Source organism: Carcharhinus amblyrhynchos, chromosome 15 (assembly GCF_965287045.1).
Source record: "Carcharhinus amblyrhynchos chromosome 15, sCarAmb.v2.hapA, whole genome shotgun sequence".
Taxonomy (NCBI): domain Eukaryota; kingdom Metazoa; phylum Chordata; class Chondrichthyes; order Carcharhiniformes; family Carcharhinidae; genus Carcharhinus; species Carcharhinus amblyrhynchos.
Genome location: NC_137338.1, coordinates 69,621,286 through 69,644,897, shown reverse-complemented (window position 1 = coordinate 69,644,897; position 23,612 = coordinate 69,621,286). Strand labels below are relative to the sequence as shown.

At 40.9% G+C, this 23,612-nt stretch overlaps 1 protein-coding gene across 1 annotated transcript in view; it reads left to right on the top strand.

Annotated features, from left to right (window-relative positions):
- Positions 1 to 23,612, top strand: part of cfap44 (cilia and flagella associated protein 44) — a 204,809-nt gene that overhangs the window by 44,571 nt on the left and 136,626 nt on the right. The window contains exons 7-10 of the mRNA XM_080203185.1: positions 2,353 to 2,467; positions 6,236 to 6,400; positions 19,605 to 19,757; positions 21,144 to 21,191. Coding sequence (XP_080059311.1) covers positions 2,353 to 2,467; positions 6,236 to 6,400; positions 19,605 to 19,757; positions 21,144 to 21,191 — 481 coding nt within the window. The remainder of the gene's footprint in view (positions 1 to 2,352; positions 2,468 to 6,235; positions 6,401 to 19,604; positions 19,758 to 21,143; positions 21,192 to 23,612) is intronic.

The following is a 23,612-nucleotide window of genomic DNA, read 5'->3' as shown; positions in this document are numbered from 1 at the left end:
TCTGTGCCCCCTGGATCACGACGATTCTGCTGATTCTGTCTAGATCCCCCATGATTTTGAAAACCTCTATCAAACCTCCTATTAATATTCTTTTTCCCCAAAGAAAACAACACCAGCTGAAGCTCCAAATCCTGGAACCATTCTTGTGAATCTTGTCTGCACTTTCTCTGATGCCTTCACGTCCTTCTGAAAGTGTGGTGCCCTGAATTGGACTCTTTTGTGCTCTTATGAACCTATTTATAATATCCAGAATGCTGCACGCTTTATTAACTGCTTTCTCAACCAGGCCTGCCATCTGCAACAATTTGTGCATGGATACTAAAGGTTCTTCTGCTCCAATACACACTTTAGAATTGATTCCTCTATTTTATGTTGTCTCTCTTCATACTTCCCACCAAAATGAATATTTCATATTTATCTGCCATGTATCAGTTCATTAAACCAGTTTTAAGCATTTTTTTAAGCTTTTTATCCTCCTCACTGTTCACACTTTCAAGTTTTGTGTATCTGTCATTTATTTAGATCTAAGATATTATCGATATCAAATGACCAGTTATTAATTTGGAAATTCCATCGGCCTGTTCCCCAAGGGAGGAAAATTGCTCTAAAATAGTAAGGTTAGATTTATTTGTGCTATGGACTCTGTGACTCCAAGATAGATGCAAGATTTGTAAAATTGCAGCTCATCACTGACGGTTCAGGGGTACCTCATTTTATGTACAAAGTACATTGCATTTTCTTATTAGCTTTTCTTCTATGGTAGACAGTGACTTTGTTTCTACAAGCCACAATAGTGTGCAAGGATAGTGAGAAATTGACTTCTGTTTTTAACACAGTAAGAAGTTTCACAACACCAGGTTGAAGTCCAACAGGTTGTTTGGTAGCACGAGCTTTCAGAGCGCTGCTCCTTCATCAGGTGAGTGGGAGTTGGGTTCACAAACAGGGCATATATTGACACAAAATCAATTATAAGATAATAGTTGGAATGCAAGTCTTAACAGGTAATCAAGTCTTTACAGGTGCAGACAATGTGAGTGGAGAGAGGGTTGAAGAGGTGTGAATTGTCTCAAACCAGGATAGTTAGTGAAATTTTTCATGGGGGTTACAGATAGTATGACAAGAACCTAAATCCCAGTTGAGACTGTCCTCGTGTGCGGTCAGCAGTGTCCATTCATCCGTTGTTGTAGTGTCTGCATGATCTCGCCAATGTACCATGCCTCGGGGCATCCTTTCCTGCAGCTTATCGGGTAGACAATGTCAGCTGATTGGCAAGAGTATGTACCGTGTACTTGGCGAGACACTATGACAACAGATGAATTGACAGCGCTCGACAATCACCAGGCAGGAGTGTTCCCTTCCTGTTGGGGAACACTTCAGCAGTCAAGGGCATTTAGCCTCTGATCTTCGGGTAAGCGTTCTCTAAGGCGGCCTTCAAGGCACATGACAATGCAGAATCGCTGAGCAGAAATTGATAGCCAAGAGCCGCACACATGAGGATGACCCCAACCAGGATCTTGGCTTCATGTCACACTATCTGTAACCCCAGCGACTTGCCTGGGTTTGCAAAAATCTCACTAACTCTCCTGGCTTGAGACAATTCACACCTCTTTAACCTGTAGTTAACTCTCTCTCCACTCGCGTTGTCTGTATCTGTAAAGATTTGATTACATGTAAAGACTCACATTCCAGCCATTATCTTGTAATTGAGTTTGTGTCTATATGGCCTGTTTGAGCACAACTCCCACTCACCTGATGAAGGAGCGGTGCTCAAAAAGCTTGTGCTAACAAATAAATGTGTTGGATTTTAACATGATGTTGTGAAACTTCTTACTGTGCCTATCGCAGTCCAATGCTGGCATCCCCACTTCATGTTTTTAACATATTCTTACAGTTACCATCACGAGCAAAGGTATCGCTGCATGTGATTGTCTCCAAATAATATCCAGCAAGAATTGTATTCTGACATATAGTCAAAGTATCAATTGACATGCTTGTATAATGAAGTCATTTCCATTTTGGACAGAAATAAAAGTTTCTCAATATGCAGTCTGTCAATTTAGTTTAGTTGGCTGGATGGCTGGTTCATGATGCAGAGCAAGGCCAAAAGCGTGGGTTCAATATCGGCTGAGGTTATTCAGAAATATCCTCAACCTTGCCCCTTGCCTGAGGTGTAGTGATTCTTAGGTTAAATAACCACTAGTCAGTTCCCTCTCAAAAAGGGGAAGAAACAGCCTGTGGTCCTCTGAGACTTCAGTGACTTTCATTTCAGTATTACAACTTTACAATAAGGCACTTGAAAAACATGCAAACTGGAGATTCTCAACTCATTGTTTGGTTTCTTAATGTCTCCAGGTTTTGGAAGATGGTGGAGACCTTCACTGGTCTCAAACTGCAAGGAGAACTTGGCAGGTTTGGCAAAACTGCGCTGACGGACATTGATGGTTATGTTGAGTTACCAGATGGAAAGGTACAGTTGGCAATTTTCTACCCTGAGTTAGGAAGATAACATATTCCGTTTTTCAAGAAGAAATATTTTATAAAGTAAAATTTAGATGATCCATTGTTGATTTTGAAGTATTTTGGAATTATTTTTATGTCACATCACCTATCACACCAAGTATAAATTTTTTTTTTGCCTGTATTCTATGATCAAAAAATGTTGCCAGGGAATTGGGCAAGATATTCAAACTGTCTGGATCTAAGAACATCCTCACTAAAGAAACTTAGATGCAGAGTCAAGTTTATTCTGGACGGTGGGACAGAGGGGAGTAGAATATAAGACTAGATAAACCTTGAAAAAGTAGTCAAGTGATTGAATACAAAATTGTTAAGGCAGGGAGCACTGAGTGAGATAAGAAGTTCCTAAGCTTTGAGATCTTTGGAGACAAAATGGATTTGCAGAAGGTTTTTCTTCAGCTATTACTGGTTGATGAATATGATTGCCCACCAAAGAAACTCAGTGTTACTGGCCTTGGGTTCTGTGGGTCCTTGCATGGCTGATGAGGCCGATACTGCATCTTTAACTGCACACTTGGCAGGTGTTTTTAGGAGGTGGGCTCAGTCCCTTGGACCCTAGGTCACTGATATTTCTTTCTGAGACTCCTTTTCCTGGTCTACTCTTACCCTCGGGCATCCTTGAAGAATTGTGTCCCTTCAATCAGGAGGTTCCTCCAAGTAATTCTCTCTTAAGCAAGGGCCCCTCAAGCTTTGATATCTATGTTGCATTTCTTAAGAGAAATCTTTGGGGTGTCTTTGAAACACTTCCCTTGTCTTCCTCTTGTTTGGGGAGCCTTCCTTGAGCTGGGTGTTCCACACATCTTTATTTCAACAAAGTGAGGATGGGAGATAGAGCAAGATTATAGGTACAAGATAGATCACAGAGAATGGGGGAAATCTTCTGAAGATGCATTTATGATATGAAAGAGAAAGTTTGTGTAGAATATCTGTGTGAGATATACTGGTACTTTTTCTGCAGACGATTGATCACTTTTGATATCAATTGAATGGTCACAGGCACTGTATTTGATTCTTGGAAGGAAAGACCTCCATTTATACAGCACCTTATAATCTATCTCAACATTTCAAATGTAGGTTGCGAAGGGTAGACAGAGATAGTAGTCCAAAGATGTGAGGGTGAAGTGGATTGGCAATGTTGAATTGCTCCTTACAGTCAGGGGGACTAGCTAGGTAAATGCATGGGGTTATGGGGATAGGGCCTGGGTGGAATTATGGTTGATGCAGACTCAATGGGCCAAATGACCTCCTTCTGGACTGTAGGATTCTATTCTATGAATCTAGATAGATGGAGGCAGACAATAAGAGGTGGCTTGCTATTCAGTTAAGAGCTTTTTCTGGTGTCCTATCCTGTTAGGAAGGAAAGTGACATGGTTTGAATTAACAATGAGATGCTAGCTGTCGGGACAGATTTGATAGACTGTGGGGTTTTCCAGCCTTATGCTTTCTATTACTCCCTGTGCATGTAGTCTGGTAATGACCTTCATTGAGCTGCTCTGGGTGACAGTTCAGGAAGACTGCTTCTCCACGATGAAAGCAAAATATTGGTGATCTTGGAATCAGAAACAAAAACAGAAAATGCTGGAAAATCTCAGCATGTCTGAGAGCAGCTATGGCAAAAGAGTAGAGCCAATGTTCGATTCGGACTCAAAGCCTTGGCTCTATTCTTTCTCTACAGATGCTGTCAGACCTGCTGAGATTTTCTGCATTTTCTGTTTTTGAGCCTGCTCCATGATTATTGGAAGTTTAAAACAAACACATTAAAGTGCCGAGTGCATATTACTGCATAGGCACAGCATGAATCTGGGTTACACGTTCAAGGTCACTATGGCAGATAGCTGCCATGAAAACAGTAGACATTTGCCTGAACCATCAATGGAATGGATTCCTATTTCTCTAGAGATATAACTAGTTGGAGATTGAGATTCAATTCTGGAAATTGTCTCTTAAGAGAGTCCATCTCCAAACCTCTGTGCTGTGCTCTGTGCTATGCTAGCGTGGATAGGGGATTGGCTGTCAAATAGGAGGCAGAGAGTGGGGGTCAATGGGTGCTATTCAGATTGGCGGTTGGTGAATAGTGGAGTGCCCCAGGGATCGGTGCTGGGGCCTCAGCTATTTACCATTTATGTAGATGACCTGGCGGAGGGAGCAGAGTGTAAGGTGTCGAAATTTGCTGATGACACAAAGGTAAGTGGAACAGCAAATTGTGCGGAGGGCGTGGAAAGTCTGCAGAGGGATCTAGATAGGCTGAGCGAGTGGGCGAGGACCTGGCAGATGGAATACAATGTTGGCAAGTGTGAGGTTATCCACTTTGGTAGGAATAATGGTAGGAAGGACTACTACTTACAGGGCGAAAAGCTGCAGCATGCTACGATGCAGAGGGACCTGGGGGTCCTCGTGCATGAGTCACAAAAACCCAGCCTACAGGTGCAGCAGGTGGTCAGGAAGGCAAATGGGATGCTGGCCTTCATAGCGAGGGGGATTGAATATAAAAGTAGGGAGGTCTTGCTGCAACTGTACAGGGCACTGGTGAGGCCGCAGCTGGAGTACTGTGTGCAGTTTTGGTCGCCGTACTTGCGCAAGGATATTTTGGCCTTGGAGGGAGTGCAGAGGAGGTTCACTAGGCTGATACCGGAGTTGAGGGGGTTGAGCTATGAGGAGAGGCTGAATAGACTGGGCTTGTACTCGTTAGAGCTTAGAAGGATGAGGGGAGATCTCATTGAGACATATAAGGTGATGAAAGGGATGGATAGGGTAGAGGTGGAGAGGTTCTTCCCGCTCAGAAAGGACAGCAGGACTAGAGGGCACAGCCTCAAGATAAGGGAGGGCAGTTTGGAACAGAGTTGAGGAGGAACTTCTTCACTCAAAGGGTGGTGAATTTCTGGAATTCTCTGCCCATTGAAGTGGTGGAGGCTACCTCGCTAAATATATTTAAGACGCGGGTAGATAGGTTTTTGGTAGGCAAGGGGATTAAGGGTTATGGGGAGAAAGCGGGAAAGTGGAACTGATCCACTTCAGATCAGCCATGATCTTATTGAATGGCGGGGCAGGCTCGAAGGGCTAGATGGCCTACTCCTGCTCCTATTTCTTATGTTCTTATGTGTCAGGCCTGATCACTGTGAATTCTTGTGTACAGTGCAGTGTCAAAGGCTGGAGCTTCCTGAAAATTTTGTTTTGCAATTTTGCCCTATTTAGCAACACCAGGACAGTCTAATGGAAATCGATTGTTACACAAAGAAAAGAATGGTTGAAGTTAAATTGAGGCAAAAAATGAGCTTCAAATTATTTTCAGGTCTTCGGGATATCCCTCATTTTCACAACCAATTAAATATTTTTCACGTAGAACTGTTGTTCTGTAGGCAAACCTGGCTGTCAGTTTATTCAGAACAAGTTGACATGAATGGTCAGTGAATCTTGTTTTTTGTCATATTAATTGAGAGTGTTGACCAAGATAACATTTACCCATTCAACGGACCAAATGCTGGAAAAGAGATTAGAATAAATAGGTGCTTGATGGCCAATACAGAGACAATGGGATCAAGGGATTCTTGCTGTGCTGTAAAACTTTATGGGTGGCTTTTTCTGGCCATGCTTGCCTCAGAACTGGAAAATCCGGCCTGAGGTCAATGGACCTTTGCATGATCCGCAAGGGAAAATTCCCCTCATGACAATGATTCTGTCCGATTGTACTTGTGTCTGACAATATGCTGCTTTCTTGCAGGTGGTCTCCGGCTCTGAGTGGGGCAATATGTTGTTGTGGGATGGTGGTCTTATCAAAGTGGAAATCTGCAGAAGGGATGGCAAGCCGTGCCATCAAGGACCTATAAATCAGTTTGTACTGGACGAAGGAGAACTTATCACTGTCGGAACTGATGGCTGTGTGCGGGTGAGTAGTTACAGATAGTGAAACCCAGTAGCTGAACAATCATAATTACAGTTTCTACTACCATCAGTGTGATCTATATGTAAATTAGTATGGAGTCCATTGTCTTGCTTTTCAATTTTCACATGCCAGTGCAGTATGTTGAGATTGGTACTGGTCTGTCTAGAAATATCTGAAGGGTTGACCTACCTTTTCAAGTATTGTGAATTGACATTGAGCTCATCAGGGAAAAATCAATAGAACAATGCTTTGAAATGGTCAGATGAAGTAGGATGGGATAAAGATAGTGTGAAGCAAAAACATCATCCCGTTAGAACCAAATGGCTTTATCTGTGCTGTAATTTTTGTGCAGCATGGCCATCTGTCTTCCGGTTAGAAGGAGAGAGTTACCATGAAAAATAATTTCTACATCTGGAAATCCTTCTGCCGTTTGCTATTTCCTGACTTCTATCTTTTATTCCCACATTGCAAACTTTATACTGTCCATATAATGAAGTGTTCAGAATTTCTTGTGGCTTTCATTCAGGTCATTAACTGTAGCTGATGCCCGAACTGCTTGATTTTAAGGCACGGTACATTGAACTGAAGACCTCTCAGGCTTTTGGTTTGCTCTGCTTGGAGTAAATGCAACTGCTATAAACCCTTTGGGAGAAAATGTTTGCCACTGAGATGCTGCAGGTCTTATAAACCTTTGATGTAGTATGATTACTTGGGTAATAATCTTGGGGTTATTACCTGACACACAGGCAATTTGTTATTTAAATGGACTTTGAAACGCTGTTCGATAAAATCAGATTGTTATCTGACATTGAAGCTCTTAGATTTGAAGGCAAATTATTTACCTTGTTAGGATGTTTGATTTACTATTGTCACATGTATTAGGATACAGTGAAAAGTATTGTTTCTTGCGTGCTATACAGACAAAGCATACTATTTATAGAGTACATAGGGGAGAAGGAAGAGAGAGGGTACAGAGTGTAGTGTTACAGTCATAGCGAGGATGCCAAGAAAGATCAGCTTAATATAAGGTCAAAAGTCTGATGTTCTTGAGTCCGTTGACTGAGTGGCATGAAACAGATTAGGGATAATGCACGGGTATAGAAATTGACAGCATGTGAGTAATGGGGTCTTGCAAGGATCTGTGCTAAAGCGTCATCAATGACAAAACTGTGACAAATGGATTTCAATGTAGATTAATGTGAGATTATTCACTTTAGGCCTAGAAGATGAAAGAACAAGGTACTTCCCAAATCGTGAAAACCTAAAAAAACAGTAGAAATCCCAAGGAGCCTGGTGGTCCAGGTGCACAGGTCATTAAAATGTCATGAAAAGTGCAAAAACTAATCAAAAAGGCAATAAAATGCTGACCTTTACATCTTGAGACTAAAACTCAAAAGATGAAATCATTCTTCACCTGTACAAAGCCCCAGCTGAACCATACCTTGAGTAATGTGAACAATTCTGGACACTTAGGAAGGATGTATTGGCCTTGAAGAAAGTGCAGTATAGATTTAATAGAATACCTGGACTCTTAAGGATTTTTATTTATTTATTCACAGAATCTATGTGCTCTTGTTTTGGCAAGCATTTGTTGTCAATCCCTACTTGCCCTTGAGGAGATGGTGGTGAGTTTCCTTAAACCGCTGCAGTCCAGGTGCATCAACAGTGCTATTAGGAAGCGGACTCCAGGATCTTGACTCAGGAACAGTGATATAGTACATTTGACTTGCAGATGGTGGCGTTCCCATGCACCTGCTGGCCTTGTCCTTCTAGGTGGTAGATGATAAATAAGTTTGCAGATGACACCAAGATTTATAGGGTGGTTAATAGTGAAGAAGAAGGTCATAGATTACAGGAAGAGGCTATTGAATCCTGAAAAGTGTGAAGTGATGAAGTTCAGAAGAAGTAACTAGATAAGGGAGTATTTAATGAATGGCAGGAAACTAGGAAGCTCAGGAGAACAGATGGATCTTGAGATACCTATTCACAGATCCTTGAAGGCGGCAGAGCAGATGAATAGGGTAGTTAAAAGGCACATGCTTTTATCTGTTGTGGTATAGAGTATAAGAGAAAGGTTATGCTGAAGCTGTACAGAACATTAGTTATAGGTGAGAATGCAGTTCTGGTCACCTCACTATAGGAAGGATGTGCTCGCATTAGAGAAAGTACAAAGGATATTCACCAGGGTGCTCCCTGGGATGGAGCATTTGAGATGTAAGAAGAGACTAGATAGGCTTGGATTGTTTTTGTTAGAACAAAGAAGCTGAGGGAGGACATGATTGAGATGTATAAGCTTATGAGGGGTTTGGGCATATGATGCAGCAGTTCCCCTTGGTTGAAGGGTCTATCACAAGGGAGCACAGTTTTATAGTGAGGGGCAGGAGATTTAGGGAGGATCTGGGAAAAATATTTTCATTCAGAGGGTAGTGAGAATCTGGAATTCACTGCCCAGGAAGGTTGTGGAGACTGGAAACTTTACAAGCATTAAAAACTATTTGGATGAGCACTTGAAATATCATAACATTCAAGGATATGGAACAAGTGCTGGAAAATGGGACTAGTGCAACTTTAATGTTAGTTATTGTCAATGCAGATGTGATGGGCTGAAGGGTCTTTTCTGCACTGTATCACTGTATGACTTCATGTCACAGGGTTGGAAAGGGCTGTGAAAGGAACCTTGGTGAGTTGCTGCAATGCATTTTGTAGATCATAGAATCATAATGTCCCTACAGTGCAGAAGAAGGCCATTCAGTGCATCAATCTGCACCAACTACAAAGCCATCCAGGCCCTATTCCCGTACCCCCACATATTTACCCTGCTAATCCACCTGACACTAGGGTCCATTTAACATGTCCAATCAACCTAACCTGTACATGTTTGGACTGTGGGAGCACCTGGAGGAAACCCACACAGACATGGGGAGAATGTGCAGATTCCACATTGACAGTGACCTGAGGCCGGAATGGAACCAGAGTGCCTGGCGCTGTGAGGCAGCAGTACTAGCCACTGTGCTACCATGTTGCCCCAGATGGTACTCACACTGCAGCCAATAGTGGATAGGGTGCCAATCAAGGGCATTGCTTTTGTCGTGGATAGTGTTGAGCTTCTTGGAGCACTCATCCAGGCAAGTGGAGAGCATTTATCACACTCCTGACTTGTGTCTTGTAGATGGTAGATTAGCTTTGATAAATGGTAATCCTCGGGATGTTGATATGTGAGGGATTTAGTGATGGTAATCATTGAACCAACAAGTTTATAACTGTGGTAAAACTGACCCAATGTGACCCCATCCTATGATAGCGATAGTCAATTTATCATGAAACTGCTGGCATTGTCTCTTCTCTGCCAACAAGAAACTGCACTCTGCACCAATTGTGATCAGTAGTGTAGTATATGGTTTGCCCTCTGCAAGACAGTTTTTGGTTGTAAGAAACCCTGGAAGCTTGCTGAATGTGTAAAAGCAATGTGCCCAAGCCCTGGCACATCAAGGCCAAGACCACTGTCATGCTCATGCACACCTCATTGTCCAATGAACCAATGGGTCATGGCTGCTTGTTATTCACTCTGGCCAGGGCTATATTCTGAGACAACAAGAACCAGTCATCAGGCTGCATGTGAACTCTCTCACTTCTTTGGAAAATGTATTAATTATGTTAAATGTATTACATTAGCAAATAACATATAATTCAATTGGCACAGGCTGCCAATTATTTGGATACAATTAAAGCAATTAAATATTTCCACTTAATGGATATTATGGAAGAAATAACCCTAACTTTGAACAGAGTTTTTTCAGTATTTTGCGACAATTTGATTGTTAGGACATTGGGATTGCATCAGCTTTTTGTGGGCGGAAATCTCAATTGCCCCCTCTTTTTGTATGAACTTGATGACTTCAGTGATGCAAAATCCTTCCCATTTTTAATTGGAGTTACCTCATTTCAACTGTTTCTGATGTAACTGGCAAAAAGTGTGAAATCAGAGGCTCCCACCCTTGGCATGGACATGCCAGTCTTGGACAGGGGTTGGCACAATAAGAAATCTCACAACACCAGGTTAAAGTCCAATAATTTATTTGGAATTATAAGCTTTCAGAGTGCTGCTCCTTCATCAGGTGAGTGGAGAGATGGCTAATCACAGGTTAAAGAGGTGTGAATTGTCGTAAGCCAATTAAGTTAGTAGGATTTTGCAAGCCCAAGCCAATGATGGGGGTTCATGTAGTGTGACATGAACCCAAGATCCTGGTTGAGGCCATCCTCGTGTGAAGAACTTGGCTATCAATTTCTGCTCGGCGATTCTGCGTTGTCATGTGTCTTGAAGGCCACCTTGGAGAACACTTACCCGAAGATCAGAGGCTGAATGCCCTTGTCTTCTGAAGTGTTTTCTGACAGGAAGGGAACACTCCTGCCTGGCAATTGTCATGTAGTGTCTGTTCATCTGTTATCATAGTATCTGCATCGTCTCGCTGATATCTCAGGACATCCTTTCCTGCAGCGTATGAGGTAGACGTTGTTGGCGAGTTGCATGAGTATGTACCTTACAAAGAACAAAGAATAAAATCAGCCCGGGAAACAGGCCCTTTGGCCCAACGAGCCCGCACCGCCATCTCAACACCGCCAGTCCACCTCTCTACCCACGACCCCTGTCTAATGTTTTATGGCCATCCAGATTGAGGGAAACTGATTTAGGGACAGTTTATTACTGCCAATCAGCCTAACAGCACATCTTTGGGGTGTGGGAGGAAACCGGAGCACTCGGAGAAAACCCACGCAAGCACGGGGAGAATGCGCAAACTCCCACAGACACAGGCCCAAATCCATGTGTCTGCACAGCAATCAGCGATAGTCACTGAGCTGTCATCTTGCCCAGTATCTTGTCCAGTTTAGGTACACACTAACGGCATGAAGCACTAGGCCAATCTCGAGCAACCAAGAGCAGCCCCCGTACGACCCATCGTGTGTATGCCCCTCGTTGGACACAAGGTGGACCGACTTAAAACCTGTCAATGAAAAGAGAAAAAACATTATTATCATACTATACCCATTTACATTACCAGGGATGCCCCAATGCTAATGACCCTTATTTAAAAGGATCTCCTATATCCACCCATCTCCAACTCAGTCATGTGCCTGTCTAAGTTACTCTTAAAGGACTCTAGTGTGTTTGCCTCCACCACCTTACTTGGCACCTTGTACCTGGTGAGTGGTGTTCTCACGTGTAATGGTGGTATCCATATTGATGATCTGGTACATCTTGCAGAGGTTGCTGTGGCAGGGTTGTGTGGTGTTGTTGGTCACTGTCCTCTTGAAGGCTGGGTAGTTTGCTGCGAACAATGGTCTGTTTGACGTTGCACAGTTGTTTGAAGGCAAGTAATGGGAGTGTGGGGATGGCCTCGGCAAGATGCTCATCTTCATCGATGACATGCTGAAGGGTTCCGAAAAAGAAGTCATAGTTTTTTCCACTCCGGGGAAGTACTGGATGATGAAGGGTACTCTGTCAGTCATGTTCCGTGTTTGTCTTCTGAGGAAGTCGGTGCGGTTTTTCGCTGTGGCTCATCAGACACTGCGCGTCATGGCAGCAAACTACCCAGTTTTATCTAGCATAGAACCTAGAGAATGCAATCCAGAACACAGACTTCCTTGCAAAAAAAAAAGGCCATCAGACCAAATTTTAAAATTGCTTATGAACGACAAAATAGAGTTTTGTTTCTGCAAATGTGATAAAGTTGTTTGATGAGATCATTGATAGAGCTGTTATTGAAGATTACATGGCCTGTGAGCAGGAGACAGACTGGAGAAGAGAAATAATTTATTCTCCGTTCGGGTAAAACCATGAATGAAATCCTGGACAGTGACTTCTGATAGTACTGTACAGTGACCAAGGTAACGAGACTGTGAGTGTTTATAACTGAGGGTGGCTTCTTTACTTTTAACCTTTTAGCGTACTATAGCATTTGGTGCAAGTCCTGAATAAGAAGTACTCTTATGAATTGCTGAAAGTGGGAGTTTTTTAGGTCTGAAGTATGTTTTACAGATTCAAGAATAAACTCTCAACATGTCCAAGTTGACATTTTAAGAGAGAAAATGCATATATATAAAATATGTATGTATATATATATATATATATATATATATAAGTACAGTACAGATAAAAAGCCCATAATCACTCACATTCTTTACCGAAAGTCAGATTGATTCAATTGGTGATGTTCAGAAATGGAAGCAGCCATTTAGAATAATTTAATGTTTGGTTTTGAATTCTCCAACATAGTTACCAGGGATGTCATATTTCATTTGTAGTGCACTTTATTCCTGTAACATACCAAACAACAAAGTTGACAAGTCAGGTGTTTTTTAACTTTGAGGTTGTGGTTTCCTAAACTGACATATTTAATGAGACAGTGCGAAATGTAAAAACAGTACATCAATCATTAATGGCCGCCTGGGTACTTAGCAACATAAAAACTGCAGTTATGGCATGGACAAAGCACGACTTGAAGAGATCCTGAAGCGTCAGTTCCCATAGATTGACACCTGTGTTAGTGATCTCTGCTAAACTCTTGGTACATTTCAGGTGCCCTCTGAATCCCTCACATAGGATTGAAAAATGCCAAATAAGTGTAACCACACCACCACCACCATCCCACCGTTCCCCCCCCCGCCCCCCGCCCCCCGCAACCCCGGCACCCTGTACTTACCCCACAACATTGCAGTCATATTTATTTGGCATATTATTTGTGAGAAAAGTACAAATCTTTCCACCCACTGTTTCTATTTTTTCCATAATTTTCAGTGCACTTGAATTATTCAGATAAAGTTATAATTTTTCTGCTGTCTGCTCTTTCCACTTCAAAATTTGCCTTCACGTTTAGTCTCGATAATTACACAAATCACAAGTAAGTACTAATTATTGTCAGTATTATAATAACAGTTACCTTCATATTCCAAAATTTCTGTGAAAAGATACAGAGAGAAGGTAAGCAGCTTGGGTGGGTTTTTCACATAAAGTGTGTTTAAACTGTTCTTACAATTTGCAAATACCATCAACCATAGAGGTTTGTTGGGAGTTGACACTAGAACATTAATTAGTAATGGGTTTGAAAGGTCAATGGGCAGGAAAGTGGAATTGAGGCTGAGATGAGATAAGCCATAATCATATTAAATGGCAGAATAGGCGCGAGGGGCTAAATAACCTATTCCTGAGCCATATGATTCTTATGAGGATTTAACTACATAGGTGTTATCGTAAGTAATCCAACATACACACCTGCACACACAAACATTTGATTTGATTTATTATTGTCACATGTATTAACATACAGTATTAACATACAGTGAAAAGTACTGTTTCTTGTGTGCTATACTGACAAAGCATGCCAAGAGAAGGAAACGAGAGAGTGTAGAATGTAGTGTTACAGTCTTAGCTAGGGTGTAGAGAAAGATCAGCTTAATGCGAGGTAAGTCCATTCAAAAGTCTGACAGCAGCAGCGAAGAAGTTGTTCTTGAGTCGACTGGTACGTGACTTCAGACTTTTGTATCTTTTTCCCAAAGGAAGGTGGAAGACAGAATGTCTGGGGTGCGTGGGGTCCTTAATTATGCTGGCTACTTTGCTGAGGCAGCAGGAAGTGTAGACAGAGTCAATGGATAGGAGGCTGGTTTGTGCAATGAATTGGGCTACACTCACAATCTTTTGTAGTTTCTTGTGGTCTTGGGCAGAGCAGGAGCCATACCAAGCTGTGATAGAAAGAATGCTTTCTATGGTGCGTATTTAAAATTAATGAGAGTCGTAGCTGACATACCAAATTTCCTTAGTTTTCTGAGAAAGTAGAGGCGTTGGTGGGCTTACTTAACTATAGTGTCAGACATGCACATACACAGGCATACATGCGTCCACAGGTACACACACACAGAAGTATGAGGTTCATTCAGTTACAGAAAGACACAGCATTTTGCATTTGTAATGAAAGACTGTGATTTCCTCCAGAAAGCAATACCACACAACAAAGGAAATTATTTATCAGCAGTACAGTGGAATGATATCCCAACCCTCTGCTTTCTGTTGGTTAGCCATTTCTCTATCCAAGCTAATAAATTATCCTTAATCCCATGTGAATTTACCTTGTGTACTAATCTTTTGTGTGGCACCTTATAAATGCCTTCAGGAAGTCTAGATATACTACATTTACAGGATCCCCATTATCCATCTTTCTTGTGACATTTTGAAAGAACTCAAGCAAATTAATCAACATGATTTACTCTTCATAAAACCATGCTGAGAGCACGCTGCAGCGACCAAGGTAATGAGATTTATGAAGTGTTTGTAACTGAGCGTAGCTTCTTTACTTTTAACCCTTCCTTATTACTTACTGGGGCGGCAAGGTGGCACAATGCTTAGCGCTGCTGCCTCACAAAAGCAGGGACCTGGGTTTGATTCCTGGCTTGGGTCACTGTCTGTGTGGCGTCTGCACAGAACTTTGTAAATGTCCTGTTATTACTTCCTTTATGATTACTTCCTTTACAATTTCCCAATGACAGATGTTTAACTAATTGACCTATGGTTTCCTATATTTTGCCTATCTCCCTTTTTGAATAAGGGTGTTACTATTAGCATTTTTCCAAGCTACCGGAACCATTCCTGCATCAAGAGAATTTTGGAATATTGATAATGAACCCATTATCTTGAATGCCACTTCCTTTGAGGCCCTAGGATGTAGGCCATTAGTCCCTGAGGACTTGACTGCCTTCAGTCCCATTAGTTTGTTCAGCACTTTTTCTCTAAGTTCCTCCCTTTTTATAACATTTCTGTGTTTCCCACTATTAACTCCCGAGCCTCATTTTCCAAAGGACCAACATTCACTTTAGCTACTTTCTTCCGCCTTGTATACTTATCAAAATTTTTGCTGTCCATGTCTATATTTTTGCGCTTATTTTCTTTCATAATTTACCATTACTCTTTTTATTGCGTTTTTGATGACCCTTTGCTGATTTTTGAAAGTTTCCCAATCTTCCAGTGCGTCATTGACCTTCGCAATACAGTATGCCTTCGCTTTTATCTTTATTTTAACTTTAACTTCCTTGCTTTGCCATGGAAGTCTTTCCCTGCTCTTGCCACCTTTCCTCCTCTCAGGAATATATTTTAGTTGAGAGGACTTGAATATCTCCTTAAATATCTGCCACTGTTCATCAGCTGTCCTACGTTTTAGTCTTCTTGCCCAATCCACAAGGGCCAAATCTGTCCTCATGCCAATGTAATTTTCTTTGTTTAACTCCACAATGCTAGTGTGGGACTCCAGTTTCTCACCCTCAAACTGAAGTTGAAATTCTAGCATGCCATGTTCACTCTCCCCCAGAGGATCCTTTACTATTTATTAGCCCTATCTCATTATATAAGACCAAATCTAGAGTAGCCTACTCCCTGGTTGGTTCCACAGAATATTGTTCCAAAAAACAATCTCTAATACATTTCATGATCTCTCCCTCAATCCTACCCATGCCAATATAATTATTCCAGTCAATATATATACATGTAAAAATCACCCATGATTATTGTCGTACCTTTCTTATAAGCCCTTAGTATTTCTTGGTTTATACTGTGACCGACTGTAGAGCTACTGTTTGGGACCTATAGATTACTCCCACCAGGAACTATTTCCTTTGCTATTTCTTATTCCTACCCAGATTGATTCTATGTCTTGGACTTCAGTGCCCATACCATTTTTCACTCCAGCAAATCTTCCATACATCTTCATGGAGGACCAGTATGTAATTTTGCTTTGTCAACAAAATGTTTTCAATTGTGAAAAACCTCTGCTAAAATCTTTTCCACTCACTTTTATTGCTGATTGGACATTTTATCCTAGCAAACCAAAGTCTGCTATTTGATAGACAAGTCTGCATTCTTAAAAATATCTAAATGCTTTGAGGACGTGACTTTAATTTGAAAGAGGGGGTTGAATTTAAGGAATTGTTATATCATGTAACAGGAGTATTTTTTGTGCAATTGCACAGTATTGTCGCAGTAGTTGTCTGTTCTTACCTTTCTTTATCTTTTCCTTCTCCTCCCCCACCCCACACACCCCACCTCCACAATTTCTAAATGTGGATTAAACTGTTTTTCAATAAATGGGATGATGCTTGAATATAACCTTTAGCTGCTGATAGCTTAGTGCAAGCCTAAATACATAGTCTTTCAATGATTTTAAATTTCCGTTTTGAAGACATAGTGGCACAGTGGTTACCACTGCTACCTCACAGCTCCAGGGACCCGGGTTCAATTTTGGCCTTGGATGACTGTTTGTGTGGAGTTTTCACCTTCTCCCTGTGCCTATGTGGATATTGTAGATGTTGAATGTTCAGAAGGACTTGGGTGTACTCGCACAAACTACACAGTGCGGGTACAGTAAACTATTTGGAAGTAATAAAAGGTTGCCCTTTACTGCAAGGGCATTAGAGTACAAGAAGGAGGAAGTCTTGCCATAATTGAACAGCCTATGGTGAGACCACACCTGGTATATTGTGCATTGTTTTGGTTTCCATATTCAAGAAAGTATATATTTATATTGGAGATGATACTGTGAAGATTTACTGGACTGGTTTCTGGGATAAGAAGTTTGTCCCAATGATGAGAGGCTGAATAAGTTAGATCTATGTTCTCTCAAGTTTAGAAGAATGAGAAATGATCTCATTGAAGCATACAAGATTCTGAAGTGGCTTGGTTGGGTAGATACTGAGAGTTTATTTCCCTGGCTGGGAAATCTAGAACATGAAGGCACACTCCTAAATGACTGCCTTCTCATCCTGAGACTAAGATGAGGAGATGGGATTGTGAATTTTTGGAATTCTGTACCAGAGGGTTGTAAATGCTGCATCATTGAACATATTGAAGGTGAGGTTAGACAGATTTTGGTTCCTTCAGAGAATGAAGGGATATGGGGAGTGAGTGGGAAAGTGGACTTGAGGCCAAAGCTCAGCCACATTCATAATGACTGGTGGAGTAGGCACAATGGGCCAAATAGTCTTTCTCATTTCTTATATTCTAATTCCTGAGATTCCTTTGCTCTTTATCCTGTTCTGTTTCTTATTTTCTCAGGTAGAGGTGATGTTTCTATTTTCCCTCCCAAACAATGACGTTAATTTTCTATTTAACTTCCGGGTTTGCCTTCTTATGTTGTGTTGCACTTTTCCTACATATTAATTATACTTCCTAATTTTGTATCATTTATAACCTTGATACTAAGTTACTTTTCCTGAAGTACAAATTATGAATGTAAATTGTGATCAACAGTGCTCCAAGGACTGATCCTTATGAAGCATCAATTTTTACCATTGTTCAACTGAAAGCTACCCTTTAGCTCAATTCTCTGCCAACTGTAACAAAGGAAGCAGGGCCAGATTGTTTTGCTTCAATGTCTCATTGTGAATCCTTGGTTCAACTCTAAAAACGACTAATGGGTTCAGCCCAGCAGAGGTTTGCTTACACAATGGCACAGTGGTTACTGCTACATCATTGTGCCAGACCCGGGTTCGATTCCAGTCTTGAGTGACTGTGTGAAGTTTGCTTATTTTTCCCATACATGTGTGGGTTTCCTCTGAGTGTTCTGATTTCCTTCCACGGTGCAAAGATGTGTAGGTTAGGTGAATTGGCCATGCTAAATTGTTTCTTAGTGTACAAAGATGCGTAAATTAGGTGGATTGACCATGGTAAATGTGCAGAGCTATGGGGATGAGGTGGAGCTGGTGCAGACTCAGTGGGCCAGATAGTCTACTACATTGTAGGGACTCGACGACTTGCGAAGAGGACTGTTAGCTTTATTTAATAGACAGCTTTATTACCTTACTACAACTGGACCTTTCTTTGAAATCATTTTTCAGTGTTGATGCATTTATTCAGACTTGATGAAAGATTCCTTCAGTGGGAATTTTAAGGCTCTGTTTGATTAACAGTTTTATGAGAAGATAAGAGAGATAATTTCTTCAAAGGGAATATTGAATGCCTGATTGTTTTCTTTTTAATTCATTAGCATTTCAAAGACTTACCAATGTTAGTATATGGTTCATTGATTCTATAGCTAGTGGATTCTGGAAGAGTGCTTCAAAGGCACAGCGTATGTCAGGACATTAAATCAACATGAAAATCAAATCACTGTATTGTAAACATATTTAAATCTTCATAAATTATTAAATGATGACAATTGAAGTTGGCAAGATCACTTAGGTTTACCTGTAAAAAGGTTCCTGACTCCACAGCATGTTTCTCCCAAGGCTCATGAACTCACTTACCTGGCACAGCCTTCAGGAAGCTGCTTGCAGACACAAAAATATCAGTGACAGAGAAACTTGATTTGGAGCAGGCATTTAAATGGAATCATAAAATCATAGAATGGTTACAGCGCAGAAGGAGGTCATTTGACTTGTTTTGTCTGTGCTGCCTCTTTGCAAGAGACAACGAATGTCACTCCCCTGCCTTTTACCTGTAACCTTGCAAATTTTTATTTTTCAGACAATGATAAATTCTCTTTTGAAAGCCTCAACTGAATCTCCCTCCACTATGCCCTCAGACAGTGGTTTCCAGATCCCAACCACTCAATGAATGAATAAGTTTCCCTCATGCCACTATTGCTTCTTTTGGCCATTATGTTAAATCTGTGTCCTATGGTTCTTGGTCAATGGGAACAGGTCTATCTACACTGTCCAAACCCCTCAGAATTTTGAATACCCCTATTAAATCTGTCCTCAACCTTCTCTTCTGCAAGGAATATAGACTCAACTACTCCATGTAACTGAAGTTCCTCATCCTTGGAACTATTCTTGCCAATCTTGTCTAATGCCTTCACACCTTGAAACGTGGTGCCCAAAACTGGAATTAGGTACTCCAGGAGAGGCCACAGCAGTGTTTCATAAAGGTTTGGCACAACTTCCTTGTTTCTGTACTCTTGTGACTAGAGAAATATAAAACAAAATCAGTTATAATCTCCATTTGCCAGATTAAGGATGGCATATTTGAATTCATGAACTCACAATGTTGGGATTGGCTATGTAGAATGAGCCAAGGCTTCAGTACGCTGCAGCACTAACTTAGTGTTGGTAAAATGGGCTTGAAGTAACAGATACCTTAAAGTAGGAAAAGTTATGTCACGTGAATGCTCCACTTGGATTTTGTGTGGGATTCTCAGCTGTATGTAAACTAAACTGTTTCAATTGATTTCAGGTCTGGGATTTTGAGACCATTGACACAGCGGAGTCTGTTGATGAGGACTCTCTAATAGAGATGGAACCAATGAATGAATTGAATGTTGGAAGGACTGTTAACCTGCAGTTCATGGTGAAGTTCAAAGACTCCAACTTTATTTGGTGTGCCCAGGTATTTTAAAGAGCTATTTTTTCCTAGAAGAAAATTAATTTCCATGCATTGCACAGAGAAACCATAACGTGGGTACAAAAAAGAATCAGAAATTCAACTCTAACAGCTAGAACATCAACTTGTAAGTCTAACGGATGAGCTACATTCTTGTGAGCTACTATTTATTTCCTGTAACATTTGCTGCAGCATTCTTGGTTAAATAGCTCAAAATAAAAGAGGAATGAACCTATGTTAAAGGTAAGGAACATATTCATCAAAATGAGAAGAGTGACATTGGTTGTTTTCATAAGATTTAATAATTTCTCAATCAGAAGATTAATTGAATAGTAATTCTTAAATAAAAATGTATTTAACAGAGCATGGGTCTCATGGCTAGGCCAGCATTTTAATTGCCCTTGGGAAGTTAAAGCATTCCAATTATTTAATTCCTCACATACAGAATAAGATTTTAAATAAGTAAAAATGTAACAACGGAAGTACTAAATTGAATGATGAAATTGTCTTTTTTCGAAGTCTTTTAATACCTTTATAGAAGTACTTACTTCAAAAATCAGCCAGTCTCAAAAGCCTTTGATTACGTTTTACTTAATATGATAGTGAGGGCATTACCAGATTCTGAACAGCTGCAGGCCTCGAAGTTTTCCAATCTGCATCAGCTTGACTGAGTGTAAATAAAAGCATGATTGAACCTGCTTCCATTACCCACTCAAGCAGTGCATTCCAGATCCTAATCACATAGTGCATGACTTCTTCTGCCAATTACATTAAATCTCTGATTGTTAATCCTTCCATCTGTAGGAGCACTTCCTATTTACTCTGTCCAAACTCATCATGTGTTTGAATACTTTTGTTATTGAATACTTGTGTAATTAATGATAAGGGACTGAAATTTCCTTTTGGTCAGAATACTGCTCTAGTTTTGATTGGATAAGATTGTAGCCTTTGGGACATTGCGTGATAATCTTTAATAAAATGTTTGTGGATGTTTGCCTGTGTTGATAGCCCAAGGGAGAAAAGTTGCTACTACAAGGCTGGGTTGTAGCAGCTATCAGATGTGATTGTCCGTCTCCTTGGCAACCAAAGAAGTAGGCCCTTTTGGGGCCTGAATAGCTGTGGTGTACATGCCATTAATACTTTGTGCTGTGATTTTCCATCATTTGAAAATTAATATCTTCATTTCCTGCTGTCATATCTCAGGGAAAATTCCGCAATTATCAGTGGAATGTGGGAATCTGACAGACTGGATCTCTGTCCCACCTTCTGTTCCCTTATCCAAGAATTATGTCAGAGACGTAATGTAAATAGACAATGCTTTTACTGCAAGTCATTGCTGTTTGGTTTGCTAAATTAACACTTATTAAGATGAACAACTTTGTTTTTCCATAGGATGCCAGTGGTAGAATCTGGAAACTTGATCTCTCTTTTTCAAATATTGTAAGTTAAATAAATTGTTTTTGATTAATTAAGCAAATTAATTAATTAAGAGCCGACTTAGAATTCATTGTTATTTTGCACCTTTTCCATCTATCTCCTATAGTAGCTCTGCCCGCTGTCTCTTACATAAACAAATCTTCCCCCACTACCTTTTCATTATCCTATCACTGATCTCTGTCACACACTTCTTTCTTCCCAACTTTGCCTCTTAATCTTTTTTCATTTTTCCCTCCATCTATCTCTATGAAAATCACACATGTGTACAAATAGACATATAGCCTTCATTTCCAATTTTTTGCATTTTCTGCTTCTCATAACTTCTTACTTTCAAATTTTTGCTGTACTTGTTTACAATGCTTGAATAACTTGCCTTGTTATGCCGTGGGTTCACAGAAAAATGGAATTTGTTTGTCTCTGGGGTGTATGACACTCGCAATGTCACATTAATTGCTAATATGCCCCAAGAGGATGGTATTGATACACTTCTAATGTCTGCCATTCTTGTGAAAGTGATTCTACCACAATGATGCAAAGTAGGTAATTCCAGGATATTAACCCAGTGAATGATTGTAGTTTGTACATGCTGCAACTATAGTGTGTCAAGGGTGGATATTAAGTCCAAAGTCGTGGACACTCATGAAGTAGCTTATTCTTCCTGGATAATTATAAGCTTTTTCAGGGTTATTATGATGAGTTCTTCAAGGCAATTTACAAGTGCATCAAATTAGCATACAACAGTAACAAATTAGCCCATTTTGTCTCTGCTGGAACAATCCAAGACGAATCCCAATCTGCTGCTCTCTGTCTATAGCCCTTTATCTTTATCAATTTAAAATGTGTAAGCAATTTTCTCTTAAAAGGTGTAATAATCTGTGCCTCAATATCTCCCAAGTGACAAATATATTCCGTGCTCTGGCAAACCCTTCTACAAAGAAGTTTCTCTTAACCTTTCTCTTTGTTCTCAGTGATGGTTGTAAATCAATGTTTCCTTATCATTGACTCCCCTGCCAAAGAAAATAATGGAGGCAGTAGCATAGTGGTATTGTCACTGGGCTAGTAATCCAGAGGTCCAAAGCAGGATCTGGGGATGAGGATTCAAATCCCATCATAGCAAATGGTGAAATTTGAATTCAATGAAATTCAATAAAAATTAAATTCAATTAAAAGATTAATGGTGAAAAAACCATGAAACCACAGCTGATTGTGGTAGAAGAAACCTATCTGGTTCACTAATGCCTTTTAGGGAAAGAAATCCTGACCTAGTCTGGCCTACATGTGACTCCAGACCCACAGCAATGTGATTGACTCTCAAATTTCTTCTGAAATAAAGGGCAGTTAAGCATGTCAATAAATGCTGGCCTAGCCAGCGATGCCCACATCCCATAAATTAATTTTTAAAAATTCTATTAAAACCTTTCATAGGTTTTATTAGAATTTTAAAAACTTCTATTATTATAGTGGAAATAGTCACATATTTAATAACCAATTCCCCACGCTGTCATCATCCTGATGAATCTACATAAGAACATAACATAAGAAATAGGAGCAGGAGTAGGCCATCTAGCCCTTCGAGCCTGCCCCGCCATTCAATAAGATCATGGCTGATCTGTCGTGGCTCAGTTCCACCTTCCCGCCCTCTCCCCATAACCCTTAATCCCCTCTCTTATCAAAAACCCATCAACCCGCGTCTTAAAAATATTTAGCGAGGCAGCCTCCACCACTTCAACGGGCAGAGAATTCCAGAGATTCACCACCCTTTGAGTGAAGAAGTTCCTCCTCAACTCCGTTCTAAACCGCCCCCCCCTTTATCTTGAGGCTGTGCCCCCTAGTCCTACTGTCTTTTTTGAGCGGGAAGAGTCTCTCCACCTCTATCCTATCCATCCCATTCATCATCTTATACGTCTCAATGAGATCTCCCCTCATTCTTCTAAACTCCAACAAGTACAAGCCTAGTTTATTCAGCCTCTCCTCATAGCTCAACCCCCTCAACTCCGGTATCAGCCTAGTAAACCTCCTCTGCACTCCCTCCAAGGCCAAAATATCTTTGCGCAGGTGCGGCGCCCAAAACTGCACACAGTACTCCAGCTGCGGCCTCACCAATGCCCTATACAGCTGCAGCAAGACCTCCCTACTTTTATATTCAATCCCCCCCACTATGAAGGCCAGCATCCCATTCGTCTTCCTGACCACCTGCTGCACCTGCAAGCTGGGTTTTTGCGACTCATGCACAAGGACCCCGAGGTCCCTCTGCACCGTCGCCTGCTGCAGTTTTTCGCCACGTAAGTAATAGTCCTTCCTACCATTCTTCCTACCAAAGTGGACCACCTCACACTTGCCAACATTAAATTCCATTTGTCATTTCCTGGCCCATTCGCCCAGCCTATCTGGATCCTTCTGCAGACTCTCCACACTCTCCGCACA